This window comes from Lutjanus erythropterus, chromosome 14 (genome assembly GCF_056507025.1).
Source record: "Lutjanus erythropterus isolate fLutEry1 chromosome 14, fLutEry1.hap2, whole genome shotgun sequence".
Taxonomy (NCBI): Eukaryota; Metazoa; Chordata; class Actinopteri; order Lutjaniformes; family Lutjanidae; genus Lutjanus; species Lutjanus erythropterus.
In genome coordinates this window covers 2,101,954-2,120,436 of record NC_139330.1, presented here as the reverse complement: position 1 = coordinate 2,120,436, position 18,483 = coordinate 2,101,954, and the positions used below count along the sequence as shown (strand labels likewise).

At 41.7% G+C, this 18,483-nt stretch overlaps 1 protein-coding gene across 2 annotated transcripts in view; it reads right to left on the bottom strand.

The window, feature by feature from the left end:
* Positions 1-260: 260 nt before the first annotated feature.
* bcl11aa (BCL11 transcription factor A a) overlaps positions 261-18,483 on the bottom strand; it is a 71,436-nt gene continuing 53,213 nt past the window's right edge. For both annotated transcript variants that reach the window (XM_084735417.1, XM_084735418.1), the window contains exon 3: positions 261-3,027. In XM_084735417.1, the coding sequence (XP_084591543.1) occupies positions 779-3,027 (2,249 nt within the window). In that variant the 3' untranslated portion in view covers positions 261-778. The remainder of the gene's footprint in view (positions 3,028-18,483) is intronic.

Below are 18,483 nucleotides of genomic sequence, written 5' to 3'. Positions count from 1 at the left end.
GCAGTCTTGAGATATCAAAGGCACTCTTTCTTTTTCTACCAAATGATAGTACAAATTGAATTCTAAGCACACCCTTGTCTTTTTGAAAGAAATTTGAAGGCTGTCGTTACTCTCAGTTTAGTCATCAAGCCAATGCAATGATTCGTTTTTCTTTTTTTTCTTTTTTTTGTTGTTCTTTTTAACCCTGTGTGAACATGGCGTCTTTTAGAAAGATCAGGATAAGTGCATTTCCAGGGTTGCAAGAAGAGGGTCAAATCAAAGACTGTTCACTTTTCCATGTTACAAAACAAAACTGTACATGATATGTGTTACAGAATGTATGCAGCATGGTGTATCTTTCTTGTCTTTTCTCTTTTTGAAGAATAAAAAGAAAAAAACAGAACAAGAGAAAAACAGCAACACATTTACTCAACAACTAACCAACCAGGGACAAGTTCTTTTCTTTTTTTGATTAGCAAAAACATACTATGCATGCTGACTAATTCTTAAAAATGGAAAAGGAAAACTCAAAAAAGAAAATAGTACACAACATGTAAATTATTGCACAAGAGAAAGGCTCGAAGTTTTGCGTCAATGCAAGAGTATTGCCCCGATACAGATCATGCATTCAATGGGTAATGGAAACGGGGTGTGCTGGTGCAGAGCACATGGTCTTGAGCTTCCGCCAGACTGGCGAAAGTTGAGTGTTAGGGTTGGGGCAAATCTACAAGGGGCTGGGAATAAACAGGGGACTAATGGCGGACATAGCTGCGGGGAAAAGGTCCCATAGTTCGGCCTTCTACTCTGACTTTATTTCGGTACTCAAAGGACGGTCACTGTGCCATTTTTTCATGTGTTTCTCCAAGGTGCTGTAGACACTGAAGGGCATCTGACAAATTTCACACTTGTACACGTCTTTGCCCACCTGACCGTGGGTCTTCATGTGGCGAGTAAGTTTGGAGCTCTGGGCACAAGCATAGTTGCACAGCTCACACTTGTACGGTCTCTCCCCTGTGTGGCTGCGCCGGTGCACTGTCAGGTTACTGCAGTTCTTGAACACCTTGCCGCAAAACTCACAGGTATCACTCCTCCGGCCGTCCTTGGAGCTGGGCCGACCAGGACCCCCGAGGTGTGGTGTGCTGCCCCCGCTGCCTGTGCCGCTGCGGCCTGACATCCCACCATCCAGCTCCCCCGGAGGGGTCGAGAAACGCAGGCTGCCGTTCTCTGAAGAATGCTCGGACGAAGAGGCAAAGGGCGATTGTCTGGAATCCCCAAAGTTCAGAAAAGGGTCCTTGAGTTGTCGGGAGGCAGCGTAGCCAGCCAGCCACTGGGAATAGACGTTCTCCGTGTTGGGGATTGTGGGAGTGGGCAGGTCAAACTCCTTTTCCAGCTTGATGCGTTTGGAGAAAGTACTGAGTGGGCTGGGGCTACCGAGAAGCAGTTTCTTAGAGAGGCCAACAGAGGCAGATTCGTTAGGGGACGCTCCCCGCCCGTTGACTGTCGAGACGGAGCCCTCCTCCCCGCGATCTGTTTCCAACACCGACTCCCCGTCGCACATCTCACGATTGTGGTGATGGTCTCGGTTGAGGTGGTGGTGCAGGTGATTCTCCTGGGCCATGGCGTTCCGTTTGTGCGCGTTGAGGGCTTCGCTGAAGTGCTGCATGCTGGCAGCCAGGCCCATCCCCTGCATCACCTCCGGCAGCGAGCGCGGGATGGACCCCTCGTCGGCGACTCCTCCCAGTCGACTTCCTATGCCGCCGTTGTTTTCGTGCTGACGAGCTGCTTCCAGGTTCAACCCAAAGTGATAGCTGTTGTTGTTTCTTCTGGCTGCCCTCTCTCCATTCTGCTCCTCGTCCTCCTCTCCCTCCTCTTCCTCCTCCTCCTCCTCTTCTTCCTCCTCCTCTTCCTCTTCTTCCTCCTCCTCTTCCTCTTCCTCCTCCTCCCCGTTCTCACGTAGCATGCGGTTGTTCTCACTTTTCAGCTTGGCCACCACTGACTTCAGAGCGTTGCTCGCGCTACCCATGTGCTCACTGGTGCCAGGCTCCGGAGAGGAGGCCGTCGAGAGCCCGTCTTCTGACTTGCCCGTGTTTGGCGAGGAGGATTTGTGCATGTGTGTCTTCATGTGGCGTTTCAGTTTGCTTGCCTGTGTGCAAGCATGGTCGCACAGGTGACATTTGTACGGCTTCTCTCCTGTGTGGCTGCGCCGGTGCACTATTAGATTACTCTGAAACTTGAAGGCCTTGCCACAAAACTCACAACACTTTGATTTCAGGGGGGTGGTGGAGGAGGGTGTTGCCCCTGCTGAGGGAAGAGGGGTGGTAGGAGTGGTCTGAGATCCCACAGGTGACTGCATGGAGCCTGGAAGAGGTGGTGGGGTGGCAAGATATGGAGGTTTGCTGCCCCCTGCACCTCCCGCGCTCCCGCTTCCTCCTCCTGTCTGGAATGGGTGGAGCAACCGCTGCATGGGGCTCGGCCGGCTGGGGGAAAGCGGGGGAGTGGACCCTGAGGTGTTGCCCGCCAGCTCCCGTAGCCGCCGTGAGAAGTCCATTGTCGGAGGGGGGTCCAGGGGCAGAGGAGGATTGAGGCGCAGCACCCTGTCAAAGGCACTCGGGTGGTGGGCTGCCAGCGCCAGCTCTTCTGGGCTCAGGTGGTGGGGGTCCAGGTGGTTCCTTGGAGGGGGGCTGAAGAGGGGTGGCGTGGGAGGGAAACGCTGATGATGGCCCCCACCGATGGCACCACCGGCACCGACTCCTCCCCCTGTTCCGACACTGTCCCTTCCACCTGATCCCGAGCCGGGGATGCGGAGGAGGTTGAAGGGGCTCGCGTCAGGAGGCAGATGGAGGCCGTGGAGAGGAGGCTGAGATGGGCAGTCTGCACCCCCGCCCAGGGAGGAAGGCCCACCCATGCGTGGGGTGAGAGGGCTGCCATGTTCACTTTCCAGGTAGATACGGAAGCCGTGGGTATTCTGAGCGTGCTGCAGCAGGAACCAGGCGCTGCCGTACGACTGCTTACATGTAGTGCAGGTGTAGGTGGTCGGCTCCTCCTTACCTGTTGGGACAGAAGAGAAAGAACCGGGTTAGGAAGAATTTAACTGAACACCTTTAGCAATATCCAGACTTTATGTTGAATCTGTTAAACATTAGAGGCTCAAATGCACTGAAAGCCTCAGATGAGTGTCTTTTGAAGTACACCTGTTGTTTAAAACAGCTGAACGCACACAAAAAGCCTTTTGAGGTGCTTCAAACTGCCTAGAAGCCCCTACTCCAACTTTGTTTCAATTTTGGAGCATCAGTTGAGGACCATAGCCTTTTCCTGCAGCTGCAGTACCTGCTTGGTGACAGCTAAAAAGGAATTTTATAAAAGGAACGAACACAAAGGAGCGTGTGAATATGGCCAGAAGAGTCGACGTGATATAAAGCCTTTTTCTGGTCATAAATCCTAATGTTACTGTACAGTTCTGGGGTTTATCAGTGAAGTCTGAACTACACTGCAGACTGGAGTCTCTGTTAACAGTGACAGACAGACAGATCTGTGTTGTACACTTGTCTCCCCTATGAAAAGTCACTGCGCTTTATTATTATAAGCTACGATGCATTGTCCATTGTCTTCTCTTTATCTCCTAGGCCTCCTCGCTGCCAAATATATTGTCTGAAGGACAATATTTTATTGAAGAAAAATTATTGAAAATAATACTAAACAAATAAAGAGAGACAGAAATTGAATTGCTTTTCCGAAAATACTGCTGGTTCTGTGGTGTAAGCATTTCAGATCTAATGCCTGCAGTGCAACATAAAGGTAAAAACAATTGATGTACGTCAATTATCACTTTCAGTGCATTTGGACTTTTAAGTCTGTTAAGGGAGAAATATGTAGCAATTGCACATGCAAACTAAGTACAGCAGTCCAAATAGCGAGTTGGAGCCATAGATGCTTTATTAAATAGGTTGAAATCCTATTTAATATACGGTCTATGGTTAAGCTCAATCTGGTTGCAGGAACACTGCAGGAGTGCAAGACGTGTGCAATATTGCAAATAAAAAATATATATAATATTGGCTGGAAAAATAAATTTCAGAGGAGGACACTCCGGCTGGAGCAACTTCACATGCTTCCTTAATATCTGATGACATATCATGATCATTTTATGATTTATTATAGTAAGTATATTAAAGGTTTCTCCTTTAAACATTTCGATTTACTTGAAAGAAAAATTCAGGATCTCCAAATGCTGCACTGCTGTTCATTTGGAAACCTTCACACAGTTTGTACATAAACAGTGCAGCATGAAATCCAACTATTTTCAACTTGCCTGAACCAACCTCTTTTATTTGAACCTTAGGCCTAACTGTTACAGCTCTTAAAAGTGGTCGGCACATGGTGTTGAGGGCTTTGCAAATACAACAGTAGCTCTTATTGAGGTCATGCCCCACATGAGTAGCATGTGAGAAGTGAGTTTGTGTGTGCGTGTGTGTATGCATTTGTTCTTCTCCCAGACTGCTCTGGGACATAATTTCTCCCTTTAGACTGACTGTGAGTCCTCCATTGTCAGCAGCAGAACAAAGAAACAGGGCTATCCCGGCGGACCAGCACTTCCCACTGATCTACCAAAACAGAGGCCCGCTGACAAACACACATACACACACATGCAGGAGAGGCAACAGAGAAGAATCCTTTAGACCTTTGAATTACTGCTTCCTTTAGCAGCTGCATAAATACATGAAAATATCTGACAAACCAGGATTTTTTTTCTAATATAGGTGAGAAAAGGTTCAGACTGATGAGTACACTGTATTTTAAAGTCATATTCTGTTACGTGCTGTTCATAGTGCCACCACAGACAAACACACACACATTCTCTCCATTCACGCAGACAGAACACCCCAGCCGCCTGAGGAAAGTAAAACAGTAGGAGTGTAAAAACATTTAGGCTCCAACTGAAGAGGAAAAACAACTCCTTTGCTCTGCCTGCAAGCTTCTTCCCTCAACGAAGCACGCAGAGTCACTTTGAGACGGCGACGAGAGGAACATTTAAAGCAATAATTGCCTTTGAATGGCCTCGGCGATGATGACCTGTGGTGGGACCCGCAGTGCATGTGTAATCTCATTAGGGAACCGAACGGACGGCCATCAGCTCGTTTACAAGATTAGATGACAGACGAACCCCCATCGCTGCCGTTCAGAGCCCTCCACTGCTGAGCACGGTGCAGCGTGGCGGCGTCTGACGAAGTGAACAAGCAGAGATATCATACACAAACACACAAACGGACAGACACATAAATGTACACGAAGCTCAGACGTCCGTGTCACAGTTTGTGCTTATTGATTGTTTTGCTGTGCTTGGGACACTTTACTAACCCTGATGCATTTAAGAACAGCTAAGAAACATCCTACTGACTCTACCTTTGAGGCCTTACAACATTCTTGTGACCAACAATGGTCAAAAATCTACAAAACAAACTGAAATATTTAGGGGTAAATTGCTGCTGTGCAGGAGTGCCACTCTGCAAATGCTTTAGTTAGTGTAGGAAACAAAACAAAACTCACAGTTCCAAAGAGTACAGTGTAAAACAAACAAACAACAAAAAAGGAAACTTACTGCGATAAATGTGTGAGCCCAACTCAAACTTTTACCATGGTTTTACCATCTAATAATAAAGTTTTGTTGATATAATTTACATTTCTTCTTTAGATCAACCATTTTATTTTCGAGCACCCAAATTTCATTTTATATATATTTGATACTTATTCTTTATTCAGGTTTAATATGTACATATATCTTGCACTATTCGTCTTTTGTTATTTATATATTTATTAAAAATCCCAGTGAAAGTTTACTGTTTCAGTGACCTAATATCATTTTTAACAATAAGTGTGTGTTTAACTGTGACATACCCTGCCTCCATTACATATCTTTACCACTTTACCATTTTTACAGGATCATTTCAATGTGTATTATATATTCTGTATAAAGAATATCAGCCAATATATAGATAATAGATTGTTTTTACTCTAACATCTGTATCAGCCCCAAAAATCCAGTATCAGTCGGGCTCACTGAAAATGCAAAGTTACCTTTTAGGTAATGAAAAAAAAAAAACATTATTTATGGGATAACAACAATTATATCAACATCCAAAAATGTCAAAAGTTGCCACACATAATAAACTGGAACATGCTGTAATATTATTGCAAAATCAGAATAAATAAACAGGTGTCATTCTAGGGGTCGTGATATTGATGCTAATTATCTCCGATGACTTTTTTGGGGGGTAAAAAGCTATTTTGCTGTAACGTGTCTGGACAATAAATTGCAAAACATCCCGTTAACATGTAAACAGGTAAAGTGGGTTGTAAAAATAGACACAAATTGGGATGTATCACCTGCTAATTACCGGCAGAACGAATATGACAAATTAGCGGTGATACTAAAAGGATGTCACGGTTTACATGGAAGCTTTTATACATCCACACGTCGCAATTTACTTCTAATAGCCAGAAAGAGGGAGTCAAAGAGGTTATGGTGAAAAAAACACATGTATTCAACATAAATCTGCAAAGGGAACATTTGTGTTTGTGCTTGTTGGAGTGTGTGCATGTGTTCAAAAGAGATGCAATTTTCCTCACGCTATGGGACTTAAACATAAACCCAAACACAAATTTAAATTGACAAAACTAGAGTTGTGAATGTGTTGGAGTGCCTGTGTGCAGATGGGGGTCCTGTCTGTCTGTCTGTCTGTCTGTCTGCAGGGGAACATTCTTCCCCTTCTTTCATTTTCCTTCTTTTTGACCGTCTCTCATTTTCTCCCCATCTCTTTTTCTATGCGCGCACACACACACACACACACACACACACACACACACACACACACACACTTATCCCACATGACCAACAGTTTGGAAAGGCAGCTAAATTATGGATCATTAAAATCGGCACAAATTACCACTAATTGTGGCCACCTGCATAGGATCTAACCTGTGAATATCATTTGCATTATCAGGACCAGGGAGGCTTCATTTATTTATTCATCTTTTTTTCCTCTGGTTGAGCCACTTTAATCCTGGACACTGACAGTACTGACAATAACGCTGCACTTTTTCCCCCCTTTGGCTGAATCAGAGGACGGGTTATCCTTCCTGTAAACATATCTCATATGGCAACCATCATTAATCCAGCATGGAGGCAGTCCCTTTGACAGGATGGAGTGTGATCTTTTACTGTAAATGAAGTCACATTTCTGTACAGTAGCTTTTAATAAAACATCTCTCTTAATACGATGACAAGCTGATATCTGCATTTTTTTTACACACAAACTAAAGGCTTAATATCTCAGCACTATTTCCCTTTGGAAAGTGTTGTTTTTATACTGTATTTTCTTTTCTTTTTTTCTTTTTTTTAATTTATAGCAATGTTAAAAAGGGTTTCTTTTGATTGCATTGCAAAGTTTGGGATTTTTTGCAGACAATAAATTAAACTGATAAACACAAAGGCACAAATTATATGATGCAAACTGAACTTGATCACAGAAATGCAGCGTTCAGATTATTTTCTGTATATTTTCAAGTGATGCAGAACAACCTATCAGCATCATTTCAAAGTCAAAATGATGGTCTAGAAATTGAATAACTTCAAAATGAAATTGGTGCACCCTAAGAGATTCCTCTCAGGGGTATTGTAGTGGGGAAAATAGTTAGCTAACTAACCACAGAAGATAAATTTGTTGTTTTCTGTATAAATACTCCTGGGAGCCCCCCTTCCCTCCTCTTAAAGGTGCACATGGTTTTTACTACAATAGCTCACAAATTGGGGTCAGGACCCCCTCATGGGGTCACAAAGTAAATCTGAGAAGTCGCAGGATTATGAACAGGATGAGAGGCAGATCAATAAAATTTCTTACAGGATAATTTTAGGCTTTTCAGCCCATTTAAAATATATTCAAAAAGTCACTCTTTACTGCAGGAAGCTAACGAAGGTATACAGGTATATCCCCCCAGTTTTACTGTGTTCAATACCTGTATCTACAGATCTGCTGTGATCAATAAGTTTACATCTCAGAGATTAACGCACATATTCATTCATGTTGTGTTATCATATCTGTACTGCAACCAACACATCTGAGTTGTTGCACTGTTTCTACTGTTTCTACTGTTTCTACTGCTCTTATTTTATTGTCAGTTTATCACTATTTTATTTTATCTCTTTTATTGTTATGCAGTTTTATTTTTCTGTTTATTACTGTTTTATTCTGCTGTTTATATTCTTATTTATTACATCAAAAGTCGCAAACAAAGACAGTGATCTTGTTGTGCTTGTGTAATGGCAATAAAGATATTCTATTCTGTTCTATTCTTAAAATGTATAAGCACCCGACAGGCTGAGCAGGCATCCTGAAAAATTCAGGACGTCCGACTCTTGAATTCTGTCCTATTTGTCCTGAAAATTAAACATTATAGCTGTTAATGAACAGCTGAATGAACGATGTATGAATCTGTGAAAATATTCTGATTAAATCAGTTATATAGGCTGTAATTCCTGCCTTTAGTTATTTTTGTTAAGTATGTCAGAGTTTTATTGATGTGTCTTCACTCGTCTGTTGCACTGATTATAAATCATGTTATTATAAAACAGTTGATGTCATTCAATCTGTTTAAACCAGATGACAGAGAGGACAGTAATTTGTGATGATATCGAAAAAAATGTTCAGGTTTCTACAGTTTAATGACAATCTTAGCTGCTTCAAAGACAATTAAGTGAGTGTAACACACCTGTCGCCTGTGCTTCATATCATCCTCAGAATCTGTAACTGATCTTCACAATATTAATAACAAATTATGTTACTCTAATCTCTTTGTTACTCTCATCTGGTCATCTAGCATCTGATGGGATTCAGTTATTTATACATGCATGAAAACTGATATACTGACAGAATAAAGGAGGCCCACTGCAGCTGCATACATGCAGGGTGCAGATTTTTGTGCTACCTGACTTAACTAATCTTCTTCAGCCAGGAAAATACTGCCAGCTGATGAAAATGAAGCTTGTTTAAAACTGTAAAATGTTGACAGCACAATGATAACACAGCATGAGAGGGATTTGTGTTTTCAGACAAAGATTTGAGCAAAATATTGAGCAAAAACAAGTGCAAAGCTCAGTAGTGTAACTCTTAAGCTAACGCGCTCCTCTTTGACTCGTAGCTCAGACTTGTCTGCACGCTGATTGAAACTGTAAGGTTAATGGATTTTAGAGTAGGCGACCGCTCCACTCTGTCTCTCTGTAATATACTCCCATCAGCCACTTCATTAGGCAAACTCTCCACCACTGGGAGGTAGAAAAATGAAGAGAGAAAGCGGAATGGAGAACGGGAGATGAAGATAGATAGAGTCAGAGAGGGGGACAGAAAGAGATGAGATGGGAGAAGTAATGCCTCTGGTTTAAGTTTGGACGGAGGTGACAAATACCTGCAGCAACTTTGAAGTCTGGATACAGCAGGAGAAGAGAGGAGGGAGGGAGGCAGGGGTAAATAATAGCATCCGGTTCTTTACCTGGGGTAAATGTCAAAGCCATACAGCCACTAGTGAGACTCCAGAGAACACACACGCACGTTTCAGAAATGTCCTAACACTCAATACCAGCCATGCTACAGTGACAAGCACAGGCATTAAGCCCTATTAAGCCAAGGGCATTGCCTGGACACTTATGTGGTGCTAGATGGGAGAGGGAGGCAGTGAGGCAGCTTGGCTCATGTTTCACGACTCCTTTGTGTGTGTGTGTGTGTGTGTGTGTGTGTGTGTGTGTGTGTGTGTGTGTGTGTGTGTGTGTGTGTGCGTGTGCGTGCGCGCGCTTCCCCTGGCTCTCTCCATCCCTCTCAAAAGGAAGTGTAGCACTCTGATCCAATGGCTGTCAAAGGAGCTGAATAAAGCGAGTGCACCAAACTGACGAGACTCACTGTACGTCCAGAAAAAAAGGGGGATTTGTGTTCAGGTTCGAAATGTACTGGAAGCATCGAGCACATTTTTAAATGCATCAGATCAAATCAATGGACACTCGCTGAGCATTAACATGTGTTAAAGAAAAACTTTGAACTTTTTATTTGATATCATTTATTTTTTGCTGCACTAAATGAATTTTTCTTTAAAATATCCTTGACTTAAAAATGTCTCATGTCAACTGTCTTGTAATGCTTTTCTTTTGTCCCCTTGCTTTGCAGTTACAGTGAGGATTTCAGTGGAATTTAGTTAATAATTTATTTCTTTTTACTTTTTTTACTTATTGGTGCATGTAGTATGCATACAATCAGGACATATCTATGGGGCTGCAACTAACAATTATCTTCAGTCTACTAATCGGTCGATTATTTTCTTGATTAATCGATTAATAGTTGTTTGTTTTGAAATGTCAGAAAATGGTGAAAAATGTTGATCAGTGTTTCCTCAGGTCCTAACTTCAACAAGACAAAAGGGAATGGATCAAAATGAGGCTGTGTACTAAAATACTGTAGTGACATAATGTATTTTCATTTTGTGAATTTCATGCCTCAGCCCACTTTAGCTCATAACCTGTTATACTGGACATACATGTGTTTTTTTTGCTTTGTTGACGCTGTAGGCTAAGCAAGCATACCTGTCTAATCATTTCCATCAACTTCTAGCACTCATTCTTTACCTTCATCCTTACCTTTATCAAAAACAAGATGCTGAGTTTGGAACATTTCGCTGCATCAGCTTGTGAAGCTTTTATTTTCTTTTTCTGGTCTTGTTTTGCACCCCCTTTTCTCTTTGTTTTCTCTATCTTGACTCTTTTATATCTTAATCGCAGCATACAATTTGGAGTCAAAGGTGAGGTGTTACATTCCTCGCCGCTGTATTTTGCTAGTGTTATAAAGTTCTTGTTCCTTGTGTTGGATGTCATTAGAGGATTGACATTCCCAGGAACATTTGGTTTCTCTTTCCTCAAATAGCACGTATTTGAGGAAAAGTGGTGTGCATTTTACTCTGCCAAGTGACGACCCAGTAAAAACAGATCTGCGACCTATTTTAGGAAGTTTGGAAATGCTACAATAGACATTAACAGAGTACATGTCATAATAAAACAGTGTGAAAATGCCAGAGCCTTCATGCATCAAACCCCCATCCAGCAGGTCATAACAGCACAAACGATGCACCTAAAAAGTGCATTTTCTGCTTAAAAGTTTCAATGAGAAAGATCTTCTTCACGTGGTCTAAAAGAGTTCTTGTATGGTAGAAGCTGACAGAAGTACTGGAGGCTGACTGTCCACAAGCGTCCACAAATGTCTGCATTAATTTCGTCAATCACTTGTGCCCATGAACATCCACACATACAGTACGTCTGTGTAGGCTGCACAAGCTGCAGAAAAGCAAAAATCGAATGGTTGTCATTTTGATTTCTAGTGAGCATGTCTGGAATATGTCTGCATACAAAGACACCATGTACAGAACTGTCTGTCCCTGTCTGTCTGGGGTACATCAGGGCCTGTTTGTGGTTCTATATGGAAGCAGTGTACATTTAAGGCTGCAGGCACATAAAGCCAGAGACACATTCACATTATAGAAATTCCCTTTAATGAATCCACCTCAGAGCGTCAGCCTGCATGACTGTCTGTTCTTCAGCCAGTCATTCTGTCCTGTAAATTAGCTGGATTGCCACCATTACATCCCTCTCTGACCAGCTGGGAGACAAAAATGGATGCCAGGTCTTGGCTCCCAGCGAGAACAGACAGACCTACCACTATCTTACTGGCCTTACATAAATTTTTTCCATCTCAGCATTCTCAATTTGTTCTCCTTTCATTATTCATCCCTTGTGATAATTTCTCTCTATAACTTCCTCCCTTTTATCTCTTCATCCTCCCTCTTCATCCCGCCACTTCTCTTCCATTGTACTTTCTTTGTACTACATATGACTGACTCCTTTACAGCCCTCCCTCCCTCCCTCCCTCCCTCCCTCCTGTCCCCCCTCTCTTTCCACCCATCGTTGGCTCTCCGGTGGTGTCCTTGGCTGGGTCCACCTCTGGGTGAGATGATAGTAATTGAGGTAATGGAACATTGCCGAAACAGGATTAGGTACGCATACTGGGAGTGAGGGACAATGTCCCTTAATACAATTTGGGATTTCTATCTGAGCCTCAGGCTTTCAGGATCTGCTGCTTATATTTACATCTGGGCATCACCGCTCACCCCTGATCACCTCCTGCTTTACCTTAAAGGGCTACCTGGACATTTCACCAGGATTTCACTCTTCTATCAAACTGCACTGAATGTCTGAAGGCATATAGTTGCATATTTATTCTCACAGTAATCAAATAAATGTTTGTTATAAAGAACATGACAGGTTTAAGAAACTTTCCTGAAGTTAGCAGTGTGTGCTCGAGCAAAAAACAAACATAATCTTGGCCAACTTGGGTGCACACTTCCTGTGCATTAACCCGACCTCTGACCTCTCCATGGAGTCGGAAAGAAAGAGAATTTCCACCATTTTTATTGTTAAAATATAAGCAGCAGTAGAAGCAGAATGATGGTTTAAGGTACCAAAAGAACAAGTGCAAATATATTTTCATGCTTAGTCACAAACAGAATGAAATTCCACTGAAATTGTTGTAATATTCCTTTAAAATAAGGCATTTTAACAGAAATTAGACTACAATATGTCATATGGACTACAATACTACAATGAGTATTCATTTCACCTGTGAATCCAGTAGTTAAAGGGCAAATGCAATGTTTTTTCCCTACTCGCTTCATCAAAATCAGAATAAAATCCCACTTAAATTGTTGTAATTCTCCTTTAAAATAAGACAAATTACAAGGAATTCACTTAATGTCATATGGGCAATAATCTCATGCTCACATTTGACAGTAATTATGTTGGGGAAATGGGTTAAACTATATGAATATAATGATTGTGTGATAATGTGATCATGTCTGTTTGGCCTTTGCCCTCCTTCTCCTTCTTATATAATCCATATGTATCTTCAGTGAGACATGGAGCTGCTGCTGATCATCACTCAGATACCCACATATCTCCTGACTCTCACCATACACTGCACTGTAACTGATACACTGTGCTACTTAAATAAAAACTCTGTCAGGGCTCCGGGAGCAAACCACACCAGTAGAAATGAGTTTTAAATGGTTTCTGCAGGACATGGACATTACCGGCTCCACTGTCATGAGCCAGCCTTCCTCCCTGCTGTCCTCCCTCATCATCACCCACTTAAATGCAACACTTGTGGCTTTCTGCCTCCATCCCAACAGTCATTTATACTGCCCAAAAGCACTAAACCATATCATTGTTGTCATGTGAAGAACTTGTTGCCCTAATTATGGCTCTTTTCATGTTTTAAATTCAGAACTGCATGTTCTTGTTGGAGCTGGGGGAATTCAGTGACCCTTTGGGCATATATATGAAACCATTTCAAAACTCTGTTGGTTAAACTCAAAAATGCATGGTGTTCAAGTTCAAAAACAAAGCTGTTATGAAATCCAGGATACCAACAAAACTAAGAACAGCGTTGCATACTTGAGTGGCATCCTATTAAATTCTTATATTTGCTATTTTGGCATCATAAACCATCATGCCAAAGTACTGGGCTAAATTCTACAACCACTTCCAGTGTGGTCCAGAAAGAAAGGATCTGCTCTATCCTCCTCTCCCCCAATTATTTTCCCCCTCTGTGCTCAAGCTTTCTTGCTAACTGGACAGCGAACAATTGGAATGCAAACAGTGGCAGCTGGTGTCCTGTCCGCTCACTGAAGGGAGCGACGCAGTCACATAACAACATGACTGCAATTGCTCAAAAAGGCAGCGCTCCGCTTGGAAGGAAATCAGCCTCTATTACTGGCTACAAGTCGCCGGCTAGATCAAAGCAACTTCCTCTTACAGAAAGAGTGTGCCAATCCTGATGCAAAGGATGGTTTTGTGATCATAATCAAACTACACAAACAACAATATATGAATAAGGAAGAGAGTCCAGGATTCTTGTCCTGCCATCACGCTGCATTCTGAACTGTTTGTTGAAGGAACGACTCCACATCTTTGACAAATGGAGAGGCTTCATACGCTCATCTCATTAATGTTCAGCTGTCTTTTTATCTGCTGGACTTTGGCCTCGTCTAGGTGTTCAAGAAACCGTCCTAGGTGATGTTATTAGATTGCATTATGAGGAAACAGTGTCGCAACATGCTGTTCAACAAAGTTCAGTTTGACAATCTATAATTTTATATGCGTAAAACAGAGAGCAGCATCAAGAATGCTTTTTCAGGTGTTCAACACACCACTGTTTCTGCTTAAATAAACATTTGACACAGTCCTGATACCCAGAGGAACCTTTTTCTTTCCTTGTTTCCTGTGTGTAGATATGCTTTGAGCTAAGCTTTTAGCAGCTCACTGAGGGACCTATAAAAGTGATATTTAGTCACATCTTAAGTCAGCTAATATTAGCAAAATAAAAGCTAACTAGCCAGCAAGGGATCAATATACATTACTAAGTTAGTTAGCGAGCACTTTACTGACATAAACTAACTTAAGATGTGGCCGTCTCATTTTTACAGGTTTCCAAAAAAAACATCTTCTAATAATATTTTCAAATTTTGGTTTTATTTTCAGCAGAGATGAGCTGAGCAGGTAGCACATCTAACGGAGAACACCTCCCTGCTGATGGTATTCACAACCTCATATGACTAACTGTAGTCCAATTCGAAGACAGTATGAGGCTCCAGTTTAACTGGGCTCTTAGACATGCCTCCATTTACCACTGTTTGTAAGATCTAACTTCTTTATCTACTGTCTATTTTTCTACAACCAAGCAATGCTAGACAACAAACAGACTTGAAGTGCAGACCTCCACCAAGGACTAATGCAATATAAACAAAACTGAAAAATATTACATTTCATCCAGTGATTCGGATCCACTCCAAAATTTACTGATTTCTTCCTTGGCTCATGCTACAACCTTCCACCAAGTTTCATGAAAATCAGCCAAGTAATTTTCAAGAATCCTGTTAACAAACAGCACAGAAACCATAACCTCATTGGCAGAGGTAATAAACAGGATATTCAAAGATCATGATCATAATCTGAATACTTTACATCTTGTTAATGAGGGTGTGAGAAAAAAAAATCAGTTCTTAGATGCAGTGTGATTCTCTGCTGGGAGATAATGAATCGATGCAGAAAAGTCAATGATTGGAAACTTAAAAAACAATTCTCAACATTATGATCACCTGTAATAATTTTGAAAAACTGGGCTGAACTGATCGGATGTCAGCGCGTGCGTCGTGTTTACGTTCTAAACTTGGCTTCTTCTTGCGTTTTGGTGAGGACGGCTGAGTGTGAGCAACTACAGCTGTAAACCTCTTCCTTTAAAAGCATGTGGACACATTTTGGCTCCAATAAAATTGAAGGGAAAAGAGACCGACCTGCACAAGAGCCACACTGTACGCAACTTGTGTCTAACTAAACAAATGACACTGTGGGGGAAAAAAAAATCTTGATACATCAAGATGCATCGCTAATCATTTTATAACTGCATCTAGAGCTGCAACAATTAATCTAATAATGGATTTTTATTACCTTATTAAATTAATCTGCAGCAATTTTGATAATCGATTAATCAGTTTGAGCAATTTTTTAAAGAAAAAGAGTCAAAATTCTCTGACTTCATCTTCTTAAATGTGAATATTTTCTGGTTTCTTTACTCCTCTGAACTGAATATCTTTGGTTTGTGGGTAAAACAAGACATGTGAGGACATCAGTTTGGGCTTTGGGAAACACTGGTTGACATTTTTCACCACTTTGACATTTTATAGACCAAACAACTAATCTACTAATTGAGAAAACAATCAACAGATTTATTTATGATGGAAATAATTGTTAGTTGCAGCATCGTAGTCCTCTGAATCAGAATTGAATTGAATCACGAGGTGCAAACAGATTCTCACCCCTAATGTTAACATACTGACTGCAAACTGCAAAGCCATGAGAGTGCCAGCTAGTTTTTGCAACAAAATAAAGTTCTGCAAAGTGAAGCAACTTTGGAAACACCTTTTCATTTTTAAAAGGAAGCAGTTTGATCGACTTTAGAGTTGAATATCAAGGTAAAAAGCACAAAAATATACTGGTAAAACCCAGATTAGTTGAACTTAAAATAGCTCCAAACAACTTTTGCAAATAAAATCCTCAAGACCTGACAATAACGATCTGGTATTTTTATGGAAGAAAGAACTATGAACGCATTTGAATTACCAAAAACAACAATGGATTATTGAGTCTGTCTGATTACATGCTGCGTGTGCATGGATGTGTGTGTGACACTCCGTGTGCGTATCTGTGTGGTCCTGCTGAACAGCCATACACTCTAGACTGATGAGCAAAAATATCAATACCGTCTGTCCCTGTGTGTGTGTGTGTGTGTGTGTGTGTGTGTGTGTGTGTGTGTGTGTGTGTGTGTGTGTGTGTGTGTGTGTGCGGGATATATCAATACCTTCTGTCTCTGTGTTTGGAACCCCTGCTGAGCTACAGACTGTGCTATCTGCAACTCTCTCACTAGTAATCTACTCGTGTGTGTGTGTGTGTGTGTTTGTGTGTCCGTGTCCATCCAACCACCCGTTATAGCTGCCATGTGACAAAGTTTCCTTTTCTTTCTCTTTGTCACATACACACACAAATACACACTCACTCTCTCTCTCTCTCACACACACTCACTCACACTCAGTCACACTCACACTCACACACACACACACACACACACACACACAGTAATGTATCTCGTAAAGTGTGCTCTAATGACACAGCCAGGGCCTTTAAACTGTGTTTATAAATGTAATTAAATGGACCGGGCTTTGTAGAAGCATCCAAGCGCACTGTAGCAATGATTCCAGTGTGTGTGCATGTGTGTACGAGTGAGTGTGTGTGTCCATTTGGAAGACCGGCACTCATGATGGCAGGGACAGCCTCCACTTAACCCTAAACCACCACAGTGAAATTACAGAGCATCCAAATTACAACACTTATGTGAGCAGAGAGAGAGAGAGAGAGACAGACAGGCAGAGAGAGAGAATGGGGTTTGAAAGAGAAAACTTGGTCCTGACACACACACACACACACACACACACACACACACACACACACACACACACACACACACAATGCTGAATGACTCAGCTTGTGGATGTCTACTTGAAACCCAGAATGCTTCTTTCAACTCCTAATCTGTTGCAGATTGGTGACCCTTAATCAGACTTTCTGTGGTCATTTCAGGACGTTGCCGTGACTGCAGGACTCATGCAGACATTTGATTGATTATGTCCTTTAAAAAACTCATAGTTTACATAGAGGAGAGTCGCCACACTGTTAACATTTTTCAGAGATTTTTCTTTTTTTAATCTGCATGTTTAATATCTTCATGTAAATGACCTACATGTGTCTGCTGTCATAAACCACTTTAAGTTTTTCATTAAAGAAAACAAGTCCTGAGGAACTAAACTAAAAGTACTAAAAAATGTCTGATGTTACATCTGAAGGACATGTGAGTCTCAACTCCCAATACTGACTCCGATACCTGAACTTGTGTATTATTAGTAGTATTATTTAACAGCTGATTACTACTAAACCTGTAAGGATGTGATATGATTTCCATCACTGTTTTGTGGCTTGGCTCAGGTTCACCATTCAGACCCCATGTGACTGTACACTGATCCTGTGTTTCAAACAAGCCGCTGGTCGTGCCCACGCTACAACGTTCCTTACAGACCAAAACTAGCACGCATGACATGTGAAAACTATGCAAACTGACAAAGGACAGATACATGCAGACAACTGTGTGAATTTTAGCTCCACAATTTAAAAAAAACTAACAAAAAACCCTTGTACCATAATTTTTACATAATTTGTGATAAACTGGTTTTCCAGACGACATTTCCTGCAGAGTGGATGAATCCGGTTTTATATTTCACAGGGATGTTGACATGACATTTACATAGCAAAAGAAAAAGTACCTGTCACAACTGTAATATGTTAAATTAACTGCGACTCTCCCCTATTTGCTTTGAGTTATCCAGGTTGTTTCCCTTTATTTTTGGAAGTAAGTACTAAGATTTGATGAGGATACAGTTGAGTGCATGGCAGCAAGCAGACGTGCAATAGTTAAAAATATCATAGTGCATGTTCAGACCGACTTCAGTACTGCATGACAATTCATTCATTTCAATGAAACCTCAACCCTCAACATTCGTCAACTTTTGCCGCAGAGCCAAGCAACATCACTTGGCAATTTACTGTGTTGGCCAATCAAATATATGCAAGCAAGCACACATTCTGGGTTAGATTACTTTTGTTTTGTTTTAGAGTCTGATAAGCCTTCAAACTCATGGATCTATCACTCAAACCAGCCTTGCCCTGCAGTCACACTGAATTCTAAACCGTCGACGGAGCGACTCAACATCTTTGACAAGTGCAGAAGCTTCATTCCTTCATGTCATTAATGTTCAATG